At 31.1% G+C, this 19671-nt stretch overlaps 1 protein-coding gene across 1 annotated transcript; it reads right to left on the bottom strand.

The window, feature by feature from the left end:
- Window positions 1-246: 246 nt before the first annotated feature.
- Window positions 247-2418, bottom strand: LOC145572374 (uncharacterized). The gene has a single exon (XM_081631348.1). The coding sequence runs from the start codon at window positions 2258-2260 to the stop codon at window positions 431-433; it is 1830 nt and encodes a 609-aa protein (XP_081487474.1). The 5' UTR covers window positions 2261-2418; the 3' UTR covers window positions 247-430.
- Window positions 2419-19671: the final 17253 nt, after the last annotated feature.

The following is a 19671-nucleotide window of genomic DNA, read 5'->3' as shown; positions in this document are numbered from 1 at the left end:
TGATATTTGATTCTGTTCCAAGCACAACCTTTTCGTAAAGACCTGCCTCTCTTACTATTACTCGAGATCTGCTTGCGCTTTTTTCTTGCAAATCTATGGCTTAGAACGTGAAAGCAGAAAATTTGCTTATGTACTTAGAATGAAAATGTTGGATAGTAAAAGTTTTGAGGGTTTGATTACATCATCCAAACTTGTTTCATTGACAAGATTGGACTATGAGAAGTAGTATAACCATTGTAAGAGAGATATAACAAGAGTACGATACATTTTACATTATAGGGAAAGGGTGTACTAATACAATAGATATCATTGTCAAAAATAAAAAATAAAAAATACAATAGATATGAAAAGGTTAAGTTCCTAGAATCACAACAAAATGAGTGTGGCTCCTACCAAAATTTCCAAGTTCAGTAAAAATTTGACCTAGGCTTCAGCATGAATGAAGGCTTCCCACGAGTGAAGAATATACTGTACTGTCTGGAGTAAGGCCTGCTTCTATCATTTGATCATATAATTTGAAAGCTTCATCTGATTTTCCGGCCTTTGACAAGCCTGCAATCACTGCTGTATAAGTAACTACATTTGGAACTAACTCCCTACTAGACATTTCGTTGAACAATTTCAGTGCATAATCCATCTTTCCATTTATACATTCACCATGTATTATAGACGTGTAAGAGTAGACATCAGGCGTTACTCCCCTTTCCTCCATCTCATTTTTGAGTTCATGAGCCTCCTTCATCCTACCTTTCTTACAGTACCCATCAATCAAAGCGTTATATGTGACAACATTAGGACCTTCTCCCTTCCTCTCCATTTCTTTAAAGAGCCTCCTGGCTTCAGCAAATTTACCTTCCTTACAATGTATATCGATCAAAGTAGTATAATTGATAGTATTCAGTGACAACCCTTTCTCTAACATTGAGTACAGGAATGTCTTTGCTTCCTCATTTCGATTCAACTTGTGCAACCCACTTGCCATAATGTTATACACGTATGCATCGGGCATTAATCCTTTTTTCTCCATGGAATCTTTCAGCCGCAATGCTTCATCCATTCTTCCCTTTCTGCAATAACCATCTAACAAAGTATTATAAATCACACGATTCATCTCAAGTCCTTCAGTTTGCATCTCCTTCACAAGCATCTCTGCAGCGTCCAACTGCCCAGCCTTACATAACCCATGTATCATAGCACCGTAAGAGTGAGTATTCGGGCAAAGACCTTTCTCTATCATTTCATCGAAAAGATGGCAAGCCTTCTTCATGTCTTGTTTAATACAACACAAATTGATCATCACTGTATATAGATGCATATCTGCCTTCACACCTCGCTCACACATTTTCTGGTACATATTTTCTGCTTCTTCAATCTTCCCATTATTCGCGTATCCATCGATCACAAGTGTATAGGTAGCTACATTAGGCTCCACATTCACCTTCTCCATTAGCCTAATCACTTCATCAACTTCCCGAAAATCTTGTTTCCTTATAAAATAAACTATCAACGAATTATACGGATATGAATTCTGCTCTATTCCTCTCCTACCCATTTCATCTATCAGCTGTTTAGCCTTATCAATCTCTCCTCTCTTACATAGACAATCGATCACAAGCGACATTGAATACACAGTTATTTCGACACCAGAATCAACCATCTTAGTAAAAAACCTGATCAATGACTCAAATTCCCCAGATTTCTTAAGAGAAACCAAGAAAACCATACAACTCCTCTCCTCAATTTCAAACCCTCTCTCAGTCATATAATCAAACACCTTAAAGGCATCATCAAACTGCTGATTATCCGCATGAGCTCTCATTAAAAGATCAAAACATTTAGCCAATTTCTCACTCTTACTACCACATTCATCCACTATAGACACCATATCTGAAACTGGGCATCGAAGATTATGATCAACAGACACAGAATTCAGCAGATTTTTCGCAACAGCAAATTTTCGAGCATCTAACAACCTAAAAATGAGGGTAATGTAGGCCCGAAGATCAGGTTTCTGGGAAGATGAAGAAGGCGAATTCCGCAGAAAATCAAAGAATCTTAAGCAAGAAGTAACAGGGACAAGTGGGTCTGAAAGAACAATTTGAGTTACCTGTGAATTGACATTGCCAAAAATAGGTGATTTATGAAAGTTTGTGAAGTTTGAGGAGATTAAAGATTGGGAAATATGTTTAGCAATTTCTTGATTAGATTTTAGATTATGGACTTGATTTTTGAAGACACTGGATAATTTTTGCCTGGACATTTTTTCAGGTGAGAAACTACAACTATATGATTGAACTCGGTGAAAACTGGGAATATTTCAGCTCAATTTTTAGACCAAATTCAAAGAAGGAAGAAGAAATTTATTAGAATGGAATTTGTAAATTAAAGTTCATGGAGCATTTTAGCATATGTACCAACTACCAAGCAGAAAAATACTGGAGAGAGCGGGAGAATGGAAATTGAAGTTACTATCTCCGGCTTTAGGCTCCGATATCTTAGTTTGATATACATCCTGGTACACGATGTTCATTTGATAAATGGGCTAGAAAATTTTGGTTGATGGATTATTGCAAAAGATTTTAATGTTTTCCAACTTATTTTGAAATTAAAAAAGGCTTGATTTTTCAAAATAAGTTACCCCTTCGTTTATCAAATATGTAGTTTATCATTTTGACTATGTACGTTGGTCAAGTTATTACTTTGACCATAAGTATCTTTAATCGTATATTTATAAAGATAACAATCGAATACAAGTACTCCATATTAATAAACTGCTCTTTGAGACAAATTGAATCAAACAAGACCAACATTATTATGTCATACAAGTATATTATATATTGAGTGTAATTTAGAATATTCTATCATATAATATGTAGTGGAGTATCAAAATTTCAAATAGAAAGAAAAAAAAAAAAAAAAAAAAAAAAAAAAAAAAAAAAGAGAGAGAGAGAGAGAGACAAATGGATTATGACAAAATAAAACAAAGATTTGTATCCACCTTATTAAAGTTGTAACTGCTTAACATTTTCCTAGTATTTAGGGGAAGGAGATAAGAAATTAAAACTTGTCAAAAAAAAAAATTAAAAAAATAATAAACCCTTCTTAAGTTATAGGAAATTGTGTAAGATGAAGCTAAAAAAAAAAAAAAAGGAGTTTGGACAGGATACATACAAATTTTGAGAGTGAAAAGATGATATAAGCGAATGTTGCTTTTTAGATATAGATGTAGTACCTCCGTTCTTTTATATTCTACTCACTTACTGTAGATAACCAATTTAAGAAATTATAATATTGAAATATGTGAGTGAGGTAAGATAAAGAAAGAGAGAGAATGTAAAAAGGTGGATTTTATCTAAAAAAAGTTGAATAAAATAAAAGTAAAAGAAAGAGTATGGAAATGTGCAATCATTGTAGGATTGGAGTAGAGGTGATCATCGGGTAGGGCAAGCTAAAAAAAAAAAAGCCCATTTCTCAGGTCGGGCTGGACCAAGCTACAAGCTGAAAATTATGTGTCCAAACCCGCCCAAACTAGCCAGGTTGTGTGGGCTTCTCGAGTTGGGCAACAAAAAAATTCAACTAAAAATTGCATAAAATCGATCGCTTTTTCAAACCTGCCCAAAAATTTTAAAAAATCGGGCTAGAAAAATATGCCCAAATCGAGCCAGGCCATCAGTTTGGGCTCCATTGATCAACTCTAGGTTGGAGGGATAAGATGATAAAAGGGTATGTCATAAATAGAATAAACTAACGTAGGTAGAACTTAAAAGAACGGTCTAAAATGGAAAGTGGATAGAACAATAAAGAACGAATGGAGTAGCTGTTTGCCAAAAATGAAAGTATAACACTTTATAAAAATGGAGGGAGTATAGTTTATTATAAAGTAACATGTGCATCACATAGCTAAAATTAATTCTAAATTATTTTTTCCCCTATAATTATTCCAACGTTGAACTAATTAATTAATTAACATGGGTCATGAACTTACGACAATGATCACATGAGGTTATCTTTAGAATGAGGAGATACTGAAATAGAAAAATGGGATTACTCTTATACTCCATAAACGGTCCCAAGTATGATTGATCTTCCATAAACAATCTCATTTATGACTTATATCCAACAATATGCCATACTTTGACATATCTTTGATGGGAGTGGGTACAGAAACAAGTTTATCTTCATGCTATTGCACGTAAACCAAGACACACGTGTCACGTAACCTTAAATGAAGGAATATTTTTTCACTCTTTGACTAGTTTACTTTTAAAAAATTATATTAAACCTTTTTTTTCTTAAAGCACCAACCACAGCCCTCAACTCCATCCCCTGCTGTTGCAATTAGGGCCTGGCAAAACTATCTAAAAGTTCAAAATCCAATAATCCAATCCACATCTGATCCAAAAATATGGATATCCTCCGATCAAAAATTCTAATTCGAAAAAATCGGATATCGAATTTACATATACAATATTGGTGCAGATATCCAATATTTGAAAAACATATTAGAAAAAAACACGTACTACGTATTTTCCCTCATTTAGAGTTTAAACCCCCACCAAACTCGAAGAGAATCACTTATTTAATTAATTTCCTCATTTAGACCCCACCAAACCCTAAAATTTAGTTTCCCACATTTAAACTCCCACCCCACCTCTCTTTCTCTTCTCTATTAATCCTAACTTTATCTTTTCTCATCTCATCTCATCTCAAATCTCAGCCTCTCAAAGTCTCATATCGCCTCCAATGGCAAGCTTCTAATCTTCTTCCTCAATCTTAGCGGTTTCTTCCTCGCATTGGTCATTGGGGGGTGCAGCAAGTGGGGGGGTGGCGATTGGGATTGGAGGAGGTGGCTATTGGGTTGGCTTTGGAGGTGGATGAGGGAGGAGGTGGTTTCCGGTGGAGCAGGGGAAGAGGGGTTGCGACTAGGGAAGAGGGAATGATCTTCGATGGCGGGTGCTGAGAATAGGGTGGCAGACTGTTTTTTTTTTTAAGTTTTTTTATTTTTATTTTTTTGGACCAATTAAAGTGTGACATGTGACATCTTTAGAATTAAAAAAAAAATCCCTTTTTAGGGATTTTCGGGATTGTTACAATATAACAGATGTGAAAGTAGGGATTATTGCAAAATAAACGAAAGTTGAGATATTCAAAACAAATCGGCCAAAGTTGGAATCATTAAAGTGTATTTGTATCCCACAATTTATTATCCCAATAAATATGAGGATTTGTTCGTTTGATGAGCAAGCCGAGAATACATCTTATGCAATCGATTGTATTTGGTAAGACTGAAAAAAAGAAGGCTACTTCTATTAGATGGTGTTGTCTATATTGTCATAGTTCACGAGTTTTGTTTGACATCGTTTTTTATTTTTGTTTTTTTTTTTAACTAAATAAAAAAATGGGAAAAAAATGTGTTTTCAATTTACAGTTGTCAATTTTTAAAATTATCGTGTTTTAATAAGTTTGACTAATTTTTTATTCATTTTATGACATACTAGTTTAGTCCCGTGCGTTGCACGAATTAAATAGCTTTTATTTGTTTAAAATAGTTGTTAATATTCTTTATTTGAAAAATAATGTAACCATAATTTCATTAATTTATTTTGAAAGAAGTATTGTATTTAATCATGAAAATTTGAAGAAAAAAAAAGGGATGATGTCAAAAATAATTTTGGCAGGAAAAGTTAACATGTGTCCTTTAATGATGTCATCATGTTTTGTTTTAGTTATAGCTAATAGATATCATGAAATTCCTATTGATCAAGCTGCGTTTGTGCTAACTAGAGTTGGGGAAATCCGAAGAGCATATGAGAAAGAGCTTCATCGAAGGCCGAGTAAGAAACAGAAAACAGAGATGCTTATTCGATGGGAGGCACCTCCTTTAGGGTGGGTATGTCTGCACACAGATGGTGCCGCCAAGGGCAATCCAGGCCAGCTAGAGCAGGAGGAATCATCCGTGGACCAAGTGGCGAAATTTTTGAAGTATTTGCAATGAATTGTGGATCGTGCACTTGTACAAGAGCGGAGCTATTAGCAGTTCTCAGGGGACTTGCTATAGCATGGAACGCTGGCCATAGGAAGATAAAATTGAAAGTCGATTCACAAGTTGTAGTTCGCATGTTGGTGGAATCTACTCCCCCCAAATCTCCTTTTGCTCATCTCATTCGAAAGTGCAAATCCTTAATCAGACGCAATGGTTGGGAAATCACTATCGAACACTGTTTCAGAGAAGCTAATCGAGCTGCGGATTGGTTGGCTAATTTTGGTGTTCTCTCAGAGCAGAAAATGGTTATGTTTGAGGCGATCCCGGTGGATCTTAGGACATTTTTATTGGAGGAGTTGCGTGGTGTGGCTACCCCAAGAATGGTTCGAGCTAATAATGAGTAGTTCTTTTTGTTTTGTAGTAGTAGTAGTAGTTTTATTTTCTGTCTTTTTTATTTCTAGTTTGTGCTAAGGTTTTCTTCTCGTTGGGGCTTGCCCCTCATCTTCACCAAAAAAAAAAAAAAAAAAATAGCTAATAGATATCGTATGATTTTAATTGAAAAACAAAAAACCAAAAAAAAAAAAAAAAAAAAGTGAACCACAACGATACCAAACGAAAATTTTCATATATTATGACATAATATTTACATATCATGACCTAATATTTTCCTCACTAGCAAAATACGAATATGAATATAACAATTCAAGATCGCTCAAAATATTAACGATTTGATATTCCACAACGAAATGAAAACATGTACGGAATATTATATACCAAGCTAAGTACATAGCTAACGAGTATTTGTATCAACAATTATTATATTTTTTGTTAGCAAATAACAAAATATGGCATGACTAGGGATGACACGTGTATAAAAATGCGGGTCTCGCATCGCACCCGCCCTAGTTGCGATGGGTATGAGTACAAACTTGGCGAGTATGGATACCAATGCTATACCTACACTGTAATATCCCGGAAATTCCCTTCTTTTAAAATACTCCTTTACTTCAAATAAAACTTATTTTTAGGAAATATCCAAAGTATTATCGCCATCGTGATAAAGGCTAAGGCTATTTTTAAAGTCACACAGCGGAAGACCAACTTTTAAAACTCAAATAAAATAAAGTTTAATAAAACCAAACTCAACTTTAAAATCAACTTACATTAAACCAATAAATTTGAACCATCAAAAGCCCTTTTTTTAAAACCAAATTAAAATAACAAAACAATAATTATATGTTAGTGTCAACAATTACATAAATAATTCAATTCGATACAGTAAATAACAAACAAAGAAACATATAGGGGGTGTTTGGCAATTGGCTTTTTGCCTAGCTTTTGGCTTTTGGCTTTTTAGTGTGGTTAAACAGCCAAAAAATATGTTTGGTAGTTGGCTTTTTTGTTGGCTTTTAAGTTAGCTTTTCCGCCAAAAGCCAAAAGCTAATAAGAGTAGCTTTTTCTATTGGCTTTTGGCTTGTGGGCCCACTTTATCACTAATAAACAACTAACAACCATTAATAATTTTACCAAACACTTTTGTAAACAGTCAGCTTAAACAATAACTTAAAAAGCCAACCCATACAGCTAATACTTCCAGCTAGTCAAAAAGCCAAGCAAACAAGCCAACAGCCAACAACCAACCGTCGATTGCCAAACAACCCCATAACCCTCTTCGCTCAATCCCATTATGCTTGATATGCTCCTTCTACATGTATTTCTCTTTATTTCAACCTCACTACTCGCCATATAAAATGGGTCATAGCAAGGCCAATACAAAGAAAATCTTAACACAAACAACAAAGTACGAATCAGCAAAAGCTGAGTACATATGCACCAATAAGAATAATCACACTAACATGAATAACCTAGCAATAGACAATACATAAATAAATAAATAAAACATACTTGCCATACAATACAAGTCAACTTACCTTTGACTCACGACTCTACTTTACTTATTAATATATATAGCTTTGGAAAACGCATCGAACGGGTTTCCTTCCTTAAAAATAGCCCATTAAAAATAGAGCTTCCAATCAAGGAGCTGCCCTAATTGGCACCTACTATGTCACACTTGGTGACGGAAATCTAGCGCATAAATAATAATAGAAAGTACAGCATCCTGTACCCCTATAGAAGTTATGCTCAAATATAAAGTCACATAACTCCTCCCCATATGTTCATACACAAGGTATATACGTTTCAAGAGTTTTGGTGCGTATCCTCTTACACTTTACGTGATTTACCAATTTAACTTGTGATGACTCTAACTTATCAATCAAGAACAAACATAACAATAATCAACACATACTTCCACTTAATTCTTGAATAAATTAGTGAGCACATACTATTTATTCTAATTAAGGTTCCTTGCCTAGTTTTGTGCACAAAATTGCACGATTACTACCTTGGTGCACAAAATGCACTAGTTAACTTCCTTGATTCAATCTCAACTTACTTGAGTGAGTAATAAACTAACTTCCTTGACTCGACTCAACTATCTGGGTGAGTAAATAAATAAAATAACTTTCTTGACTTAACTCCAATAATAAATGGGTGAGTATAAAATCATGAATCATGCTAAATAAATATAACTTTAGCTCTTTTCAATAAACATAAGTCTTGTTTAGTAATTACGTGCCTTCTTGATAATGAATAATAAATAATGTAACATGATTCAATTACTTTCATCTAGTATCAAACTCATAATAATTATTCCAATATATTCACATGCTTACATATAAGACATGGATAACCAATCATCAATCATTCCAAGTATCACAACAACAGCTTAACTTGGTATTAATCTCACACTTGATACCAAATTTAATTTCCTAACATGGTACTACGCATAATTAATATATCCTACGCGCATACGTACCTCAATTCGTCTTTCCAACCAGCCACAATGCTAGAAAATACTTAACATAAAGTCTCCTACAATACCAAGCATATAAACTCAATTAATCCCTTGATTACACAAATTTCCAGCAACTTTTAAACATCTTAAAACCTCTCTAATAAACTGAAGTTTTGGTTTAAAACCTTTTAAACGCTTTTTTAAGTGGGTAATTAAAACTACAAAGTAAAAACATAATTATAGTGCTTATATGAAAATTCCAGCATACTTTTTAAGGTTTAAACCCCTCAAATAAATCTGAAAATTCAATTAAAACTACTTAAAACCTTCTCTACTTATGGATAATCAACCCTTTTTTATTAAAACAAAAAAGTAGTACTTATAATAAAAATTCTAGCATTAATATATTAACAAAAACTCATTAGAACTCCATAAAGATACAATCTTTAAGCTTTATTATCACTTACATTCAATAAGTGTATAAAACCCCCAAATCAATTATAAGTTATAACCCTAAAAATCAACTCTTTTATAATTGAAACCCTAACTTTTAATACTTTATAAAACCTGAAAATAAAACACTTTATAATCTAAAATTTACAATTTTTAATCATCAAAACATAATTATAGAACATACTAATCATGTTTAAACAATTAAAATCAATACCCATAATATAATTGTAGAAGTAACAATAAAAAAACAAGGTAAAAGAGGAGAGAGAGAGAGAACCACCAAGGGGGTGGTCGGCGGTAGGTGGCCGGTGTGGTCGCCGGCAGGGATGACGTGGCAGGTTGTGGCAGCAAGGGTTGCGTCAAGTTGGGGCTTTGCTTGGTGATGTTTTACGTATGAAACATGAAAGGAAAAGAAAGAAAAAGTAAGGGAAATAGAAGGAAAAATAAAAGAAAAAGAAAAATAAAAGAAAAGGAAAAGAAAATTTATATGGGAAAATTTGATTTCTTTGAGACTCTTTGTGTGGGAAAATTTTAGGGTTTTGAGAATACAGAGTATAAGGTATGTTTGGGCTTAGTAAATAAATGGGCTTGAGTTATAAAATATTTGACCCACAAAATTAATTATTTATCCTTAGACTATAGTGTATGTAACTCTACCTACACTCCCTCTTAAACAATGTGTTTAGCCTCCCATTATCCCCCATTACCTACACCGATCAAAATTACACGCTTTATAAAACCATCGAGATCGCTGGCCAACAATGAGACTCTAGCAAGTAATGATCTGACAATTGAACACTCTCCAAACTACCTCCATGGTTCTGCATTCCCAAAACTCCAAAGCTGAAATGCTTCAAAGTTGTTGTCCGCGACGATGACAGAGATGAATAATCGTGTGTGACTTAAAGTGTGTGATTTGTCTTCTACTAGTCATTTCCATGGAAAATTTAATCAACGCAAATCTCGTTGATCGAATTTCCCATCAATTTTTGTCTCTCTTAAATTTTTAGTCTCTAATACTACTTTCTCTTTATAATTAACAGTTATCATAAGCATATCAGCTTTCTTTTTCGCTCCCAAATCAAGAAAGAAGATTTATTAACGTAGCTTTTTTTAAAAAAAAATTTTTTTAATTATTATTAATGTTCATTTTCATATCGGTAAATGTTCATTTTCATTTTGATACATGATCATTTCATCTAATATATATACATGGTGTATATTCATTTTCGTATTAATAATTGTTCATTTTCGTATTAATAAATATTCATTTTGTTATTTAGATGAAATACTACAAGAGGGGGGGTATTTTGTAGTATGGAGGTTGCTAGTCACTTTTTGCGGAAATAAAAGAAACTAAACGAAAGTAGAGAAACAGTGCAAGAGAGATTTTACGAGGAAAACTTCCTAGGCCAAATAGGAAGTGAAAAACCTCGACCCCAAGGGATTTTGACTCAAAACATTCCACTAAAATAGCCCGGCGACTCTATTACAACCTATAAGGAACTTAAGTATCGAGTTCCTCAACGAACCCGAGTTCCCCAATCAACTAATCCCTCAATCAGCTGATTACTTTAACTCTCTCTCTAACTTAAGACTTCACTCAAAGCATAACTCTTTCTCTTTCTCTCAAGCTTCACTTAAAGCTTTCTCTTTTTCTCAATACAAAGAACTCACTCAAGTTCTCACCCCAATACAAGAGTTCACTCAAACCCTAACAAATTCCCCATTACAATAGAGTTTACTCAAACCTTTGAACAACTCTCAAATACATATGAAAGATGTACTGTATAAAACTAATATGTTGGACACTTTGAGACTTGTAAGGAACTTGGAACCTAAAGGAAATGACTCAAAAACGTGGAGAGAAAATATAAATCTTTTCTACTGCTCTTCCTGTAACACCCCCAAATCTCCCTCTACGGAAATACTAGTATAATACGTATAATTATACCGTAGAGATAAACTTAGGCGTATTACCGCCGCGTGATTACGCAAGGCTACTCAACTTACTAACAAAACAATACTTTGCAGCGGAAACTTCAAAACTCTTCTTTATTAATAATAACTATAAATAGAAACCAATGTTATGAGTACTCAAAAATAGATACAAAGACCAAGATTCCTAACTTAGTGAAACCAATCCCGGGACTCCAATGCATCAATTTATTCACTCCACCTGAAATAACACTGCTTACCATTACGGTAAACAGGGCGAACCAAAACAAATAAGAAGTACGGGTTAGAAAATATGTTAAGTACGGTAAGTGCAAGATAATTAAATTCAATTTATTTGCAAACATGCTTTTGAAATCAATTCCAATAATTATTCCAATAATTCCAAACTCATGATTCAAAACCAATTCTCAATATTCAAATCCCAATAATCAATAAAACCAATTCCAATTATTTTAAAACCAATTAAACCAATTCCTCTCCCAAGTGTGCACACCCCCCAAGCTAGCCTCCTTATGTTACAAGGCTATTCTTGAGGAAAGACCCGGTCATACAAAGTCCAAGGCCTTATCAATAAACCAAATCCGCATAGTGGGATTACTAACATGCTTATAAAGCATAAATAATAAATTTAATTCAATGATTAAATAAATCCTCTTTAAATCCAATAATTCCAACCTATAATAATAATAATTCAAACTCCCTTTTTTTTTTTTATAAATCCAACAAGCTTTCAAAACCAATCCTTTTTAAAACATGAATAATAAATTAATTAATGAAAACATGTTATAAAAATCAATACTCAAATTTAATTATTAAAACCAATCCTTTAAACATACTTTTATTTCATAAACCATAATTCAAGTCAATTTCAAGCAACATAAAATCATTCAAACATGCTCATTCAAATCAATCTTTTTTTTTTCAAGGTATCTAACCACCTAACGTACCTTAATCCTCGCTTAGCCAAAAACACTTCAAAAGAACTCTCAAGTAGCTTGATCGAACACACCCTACAAATAAATATAACCTTAATTAATATAAGGTTAACAAATAATTACAAATAATGAAATTAAAAACCCCCCAACTATATGTACATGAACCTTTTAAATTAATTTTCATAAACATCATTAAAAATCTAATTTTATATAATTAAAACTACTCATAATAATTTTTATAAATCCCCCATAATAATAATAATAATAATAATTGAATAAGAGAATAGAAGAAGAAAAGATAAGAAACCAAGGAAAAGAGAAGAATTGGATTTTCGTTGGAAAGAATAGGCAGAACTTGCAGAGGCTATAACTCCTTCGATATAACTCCGAATTGGGTGATTCTTGAGCCTAACCTCAAGGATTTTTCGAGAGGAACAATATTCTGTGAAACAGAAATACCCCAAAAACTGACCAGAAGTACCTGAAAATTGGTTTCAAAGATAAACGGGATGATTTGTGTAAAAAGAGGAGAAGAAAAGAAGAGAATTGGTGTGAAGAATGTGAGAGGTATGGAGGGATATTTATAGGCTAGCTCATGCAAGAATTATGGTAAGAGAATTTGGGAAGAATTTTGGTAAGTAGGGTTTAAGGGATTACTTGGAGAAGTAAGTAAAGATTTAAGGAAAGTTTTGATATTGAAGAGATTGTGTATAATTGAATATGGAAGGTATGTTTGTCATGAAAAATATTAAGGAAATTGGAATTACTTGGGGAATAATTAAGAAGAATGAATGGAAAGGAAATATAATGATTGGATATTAAAAAGATGGAGAATTAGAATTAAGGAAAATAGGAGATTTTAAGGAGATAATTAAAAATACAAATTACCAAAATATTTTTCCCAAAATCTACATAGGATGGCCGAAATTTTTGAGCTTTCCTAAGCTCATATTTTTGGCCCTCCTATTTAGTACTTTAGGAAATTATTTTGCTAGTTTTAAGGAATTAAAATAATTGTGTAAATAATATTTATTGTAATAAATAATTAAATAATAAAATACCAAATATTCACCAAATAATTTAACTAATAAAATCATATTTTCTCTTAGGAAAATCCGAAATTTATTAGCCAAATAAATGGGATTTTCGGACTTAATAATAATAATATATAGCTTTTGCCTTAATTAAAATATCCAAAATATATAAATAATCCGGTTTTTAAAATAGGATAAATGGATAATAAATCTTATCCAAAATAATAGTTTGTTTTTGAAATACTTTTGGATCCAAAATTCAAATATCGTTTTGGCTCCAAGATTTAAATAGTAAGTTAAATTACTAAAATACCCTTTTTAGAAAATAATAATTAATTAATTAATTAGGAATTACGTATAAAAATACGGGGTATTACACTTCCAATTGAGACATACGCTACTTTGGAATGACTCACTAAAGTCAAACCAATTGAAACTAAAACTTAACTCTCCTTTTATAGCATGCACAAGGCTTAACCACTACGCCCACTTAATCCTCCACTAACAATCATTTCCCTTATTTTTAGGCAGGTGTCAATTACTTGGGCAGTAGGGAAACATGGTAGCTTAGTCAAAGTCTTATGCACTTCGTTGAATGTGGAGTAAAATCAGGAATTTGGAAAACTGATTTCTTGGAGAGAAAATAAAGGTAAGCAGTTAAAATCTTATTTGATGAAAAAGACATTTTTGTAAAATAATATTTAAGATACATATTTTCCAAAAATAAATAAAATCTTTTTGTAAAATAATATCAAAGATTTATTTTCAAAAACAATAAAAATCTTTTTCCCAAACAAATTTTATCACATTTAAAAACTTTATCTTTTTAAAGAAAAATAACTAAATACAAATTCATTCATTAAAATGAGCGTTTACTTATTTTTCTTTAACTGACCCTTAAGGGACTGATTGATCACCTAGTTCCTTCCAGACTGTCAGACTCAGTTCCTTCTAGACTAAAGTTCCAATTTAGTTCCTTAGGCTTGTTCCAAACAATTTCTCTTGTCCAACATACTTACATGATTCCTAGAAAAATCTAATATATATATATATATAAAGGGGAGTTTTTTCCCGAGTTTTTAGAGAGCCACGTAGGATCTAATTTTCTTAGCGTGCCATGTAGGATTATAAATCTTAGCAATAGCCAATTAAATAAGAGATTATTAATTTCTTTTAGAATTAAATAATTCAAATGCCACGTAAGCAAAATTGGCGAATGAGATTTTTAAGTTTAAAATAATTAAATATTAAATATTATCTTTTAATATTAGGAATTTTATCTAAATATATAACAAATTTTAGCTCATAAAAAAAAATCAAACAAACCGTGCATCGCACGGGCTTCATCTAGTATACTCCTATTTTTCTATCGACTTCATGATTCTCTAATGAAGCTTCTATTCCAAACCTTCTTGTTCCTTCAAAGGAACTTCTCTTTGCTTGTTCCCACTCAGACTGCTGCTTGTTCCTTGCAAAGAACCGCTTCTCATTCTTCTTAGGAACTACATACAAAGTCTAACAATACGTTTGTACGTTTAGACTCCATCACTTGGTGTTCCCCCTCATGAACTCTTCTTCTCTTTGTGTTCCTCCTGAGGAACTCTTGCACGATCCATTCATTATACGCTGGGAACCATCTTTAATCATGATCTAACCTGTTCTCAACAATCTTCATGCTTCATGACTTGTTCATGCACATCTCAATACACATATTAGTTAGATAATCATCATTTGTTCACAATCATCAAAACCTACAACACATTTTTATTTTGATAATTTTGTTACTTCAATTTTGATAGACATTCATTCACGTTTTGTAAATAATGTGTAAATAATGTGTATTGATTGTTACTAATACATTTTTTTATGTATAGTATGGAGTAGTAATTAAGTAATTAAGTATATGAAGTACTTACAACTTAGCTTGCTTGTGTGTCACACCTAACACAATAGTATTTTTTATGCAAGCAGTAAAAGACTAAACACGTTGATTAGAGCTATAAATGTTTAACTACATATTTTTTTTTATTGCTCAATAATTTTCATCCCATGTTCATTATCATTCCAATATACTACCTCCATGAAATGTTATGTGCAACTTTGGAATATTTTATATCTCACAAATAATACCCCAAAGTTGCAGATAACATTTAAAGGAGGTAGTATTCATTTATATAGGAGTAGATGCTCATTTACATATTATGTTGATCATATCAATTTCTATACACTTTCATGTTCATTTTTATGTATATATTGTTTTTTTTAAATACTTTTTCATGTGTTATTTTTATATCATATATAGCGTTAAAATGTTCAAATTTACTACAATTAAACTAATTAAAATAAATTTGATGTTCTTATCAAAGTCTTGTGCTCATTCGCATGTAGATACATAGCCAGGATATTAATGATGTATATTTTGAATTTTTAGTAGATGTTTATATGGATATCATTGCAATTATTGTTCTATCCCACAATTTAAATGCACGGTCAAGATATTTGTTAATTTTTTTTCAATGAATTTTATATTGATATTTTAATAAATGTCCATTCTTGTATTGAAATACGTTCATCTAAATAAGGATGCATGTTCATTGTCATATAAATACACGTACATCAGGTTATTAAGCTGTAGATATATTGACAATACTGTTAAAGCAATAACCATAGGAGAACAAACTCATATTGCACAACCTATAGTATTTACTTGATGAACTACGAAAAATTCTTTTTGTTAAATGTTCATTTTCATTTTGATAAATGTTCATTTATATCTTAGTATATGATCATTATTCGCATATTAATAGGCGATCATTAGATATCTGATAAATATCCACACTTTAATTTTGCCATCGATCTTTATATATTTTCTATAGATTTAATAAAAAATTTCAATAAGAATTAATAATTTTCTATAGTTTAACATGGAAATGTGTGAGTCTTATATTTATAATTGAATGTGTTTCAAGAATGTAAGAATGTTCCAAAATTATAACATGATTCAATTAAATTGGTTATACAAAATCTATTAAATGAATGGTGCTTGACTTACTGTTACTATTATTTAGATGTTCATTTTTATTTTATTGATACATGTTTAACATATGATCATTTCCACATTAAACTATGTTCATTTTCATGTTATTTATTATTTAGATGTTCACTTTTATTTTTATACATAATTACTTTCGTATTAACATATGATCATTTCCATACTGCTAAGTGTTCATTCATAAATTAATGGTTTGTACATATATTGGTTTATATTCATTTTCATTATTTAGACTTTTATTTAAATTTTTATCAAATATTCAATTTCAAATTTAAAGATATTCATTCATCCAAATTTTATTACATCTTAATTGATAAAGCAAATTCTAACACCCAAAAATTTAGGATTTAGAATGATCGACGGAGTTTAAATTTAGGATTTTCATTATTTAGACTTTTATTTAAATATTTATCAAATTTTATTTAAATTGTTCCATGTACCCCCGAGGTTTTAAAAAATGCACCGTATACCCTTGAAAACTTTTAAATGCACCGTGTGCCCTTGAGGTTTGTATAAAATTGCATCAAATACCCTTAGACTCACAATAAATGTTAATTTTGTTAAATTGAGACTCTCTAAGCATCAATTATTACATCTTAATGTTACTTTAATGCTAAATCATTTAAGTATAAGTAAACTTAATTAATAAAGCAAATTCTAACACCCAAAAATTTAGGATTTAGAATGATCAATGGAGTTTAAATTTTGATTTAATTTATGCTTTTAGGCGGTTTTACTACATAAATATAAAGTATTAAAAGTGAGTCAGTGTGTGAGCATGATTTTAGTTTGATAAGTCAATGATATGTGCATTTGTTAGAGGATTAGGGTTATTTGGTGCATTCATTTACAAACGTCGGGGGTACATGGTACATTTGAAAGTTTTCAAGGGTACATGGTGCATTTTTTAAAACCTTAGGGGTACACGGAACAATTTCCCATTTTAATATTAGTTTAATTGTAAATTTTAATAATAATATGTATATCATTTACTTTTAAACATCGAAATTTATATATTTTGTATATATTATGAATTTATAATGAACCATACATCAAGATATGTAAGTACATGTTCATTTTAAGAGGCAAATATGTATATTTTAGAAGCTAAGTATGTTCATTTTCATTTTCACAATTTGTACAATTTAGAGTTATGTTTTTTGAGGCATTCATTGCCGGCCACAACAACAACAAAATCAGCATTATTACAAGGTTAATTTTTAAATTACCACCCAAAAATGTATTCATTTTCAAAATAACCACCCGTTAAATTTTTATTTTTATTTTACCACCCCTTAAATTCAAAACCTACTCAAATTACCACCCATTTCAAAATTCCGGTGGATTTCTCTTATGTGGGCCCCACCCAACGACTCTTAGTGGTGACAGGAAGAAAATGATCAGTAGTAGTGGTCAGACAGCAAGCTCTTGGTTTTTTTAGTTATTTTCTTTTGGTTTTAGGTTATCTTGTACTCAATAAACTGGTTTAAGGGGGAGGTGGAGTGAAAAAATGGTTGATTTTAATGCTTAGACATAGCTGTTACTAGCCATTGGATGGGTCCACATAACAGAAATCCACCGAAATTTTAAAATGGGTGGTAATCTGAGTAGTTTTTTTAATTTAAGAGGTGGTAAAATAAAATAAAAAATTAAACGGGTGATTATTTTAAAAATGGATTCATTTTTGAGTGATAATTTAAAAATTTTCCTTATTACAACCTTTGTTCAAATTTCTATCCCAACCAAAATTAGGAAATTTTGGCTCACACTTTCTTTAGGATTTTGTTTGTGGTATTTGCTTGTTTTTTTTGTGAAATTAGGCATAAGTATTCAACCTTCATTAATTGAGCAAAGCGCCAAAACACAATATATTTATACATCATGTTAGACTATCTACCAAGATCCTTAAACATACGATGCTGATTTTAATAAGATATTAATACATGCATAAGCATAACTTAAACTCTATCAAATACTCGTATCTTCCTACAATTAATATTATTGCTTCAATTAGGCTTGTTCGCTTATTAAACTGATTGAATAAAAGTTAGAATCATCAATTTGTGATCAAATATACCATTACCTTGAATTGATCTCTGCACTGTCTTTCTCCTTGAAAAAAATGCAGGGATAACGAGGAAAGAATATAAATTCTATGATATAAAATTAAGCCCGGCCCCGAAAATTCGAGCAAAAATACAAGTTGAGCGAAGTCGATAGAGGCGTGTGCAAAGTCGATAGCTTCTGTGCTTTCTTGGTGTGGTGAGAATTGCCTAATTGGGGTCGTTGGCAACTAGTGGCGGAGCTAGGATTTGTAATTCGGGGGACAAATTTCAGATGTTTAATAAAATCGACAAAAATTTTAAGGAAAAAAAATGGTCACATAAATTGCTTAATATATATTTTTGTTATGGACAAGACAATTATTCTTATATGGCAAAAAAGAAGTTTTTATAAGTTTCATTGCATATTAAGAAAATTATCAACAAAAAAAATAAAAAATAAAAAAAAAATTGTTGGTGAACCCCAATTGTAAGTTATGTGATCCCTAATAAGTGTTTAAACAATATGAATACATATCTATTAATCGAAAAATACGATTTACCAAATAATAAGTGTTTAAACAATATGAAAATAGATATAAAGGGATTTGGATTACATTCAAAAAAAAAAAAAAAAAAAAAAAAAAAAAAAAAAAAAAAAAAAACCTTTATTTGACTAATGAAATTATTACAATGTGTTCAGTAAAAATAAAATCAGAAATCTAGTTCCAAACACTATAAAATAAAAAATTTGAATTTAGGCACACATAATTAAAGAGATAAAAAATACAAAGATATGTATTCATTACAAATAGTTGAATAGCACATTATTAATCATTATCAAAAAGGCGGTATTTGATTAAATAGTTAACTGAGAATAGTTAGAGGTTTGAAAACTTATAATATTTTAAATTTATAGATTATCAATAACATAATACTAAAACAGACACCAAGAATGACACATGTCATTTCTTAGTGCTGTCATTTTCCCTTCAAAACCATCCTTCATCTTTTCTTGCCAAAGATGTTTTAGAGAATATTTATATAATATGATTTGTTATTGGTTTTCTTATATCTTCTATGTATACACAATCAACTAAAAATTTATTCTACATATTATAATTCGTATCTTTTCTTGCCAAAATCTTTTAAAATAATATTTGTATAATATAATCGATTTCCTATTTGGTTATTTTTTTGGGTAATCATACTTTTTTATATATATTGAGATGCATTTTATATTATGTTGAGAAAAATAAAATAATGTGACTATCTTCTTTTCTCCAAAAAATTGCAAGATCACTTTGACTATGAGCTAAGCTCCATTTCCTCTATTTAATCCCATTTTATCAT

Source organism: Chenopodium album, chromosome 12, assembly GCF_948465745.1.
Source record: "Chenopodium album chromosome 12, dcCheAlbu1.1, whole genome shotgun sequence".
Classification (NCBI taxonomy): Eukaryota; Viridiplantae; Streptophyta; class Magnoliopsida; order Caryophyllales; family Amaranthaceae; genus Chenopodium; species Chenopodium album.
The sequence above is the reverse complement of the archived record's forward strand: the minus strand, read 5'-3'. Positions and strand labels throughout refer to the sequence as shown.

Bases quoted from the DNA above. Each gene is read 5' to 3' on its own strand.
- LOC145572374 (XM_081631348.1), bottom strand. From the start codon at position 2,260: ATGTCCAGGCAAAAATTATCCAGTGTCTTCAAAAATCAAGTCCATAAT.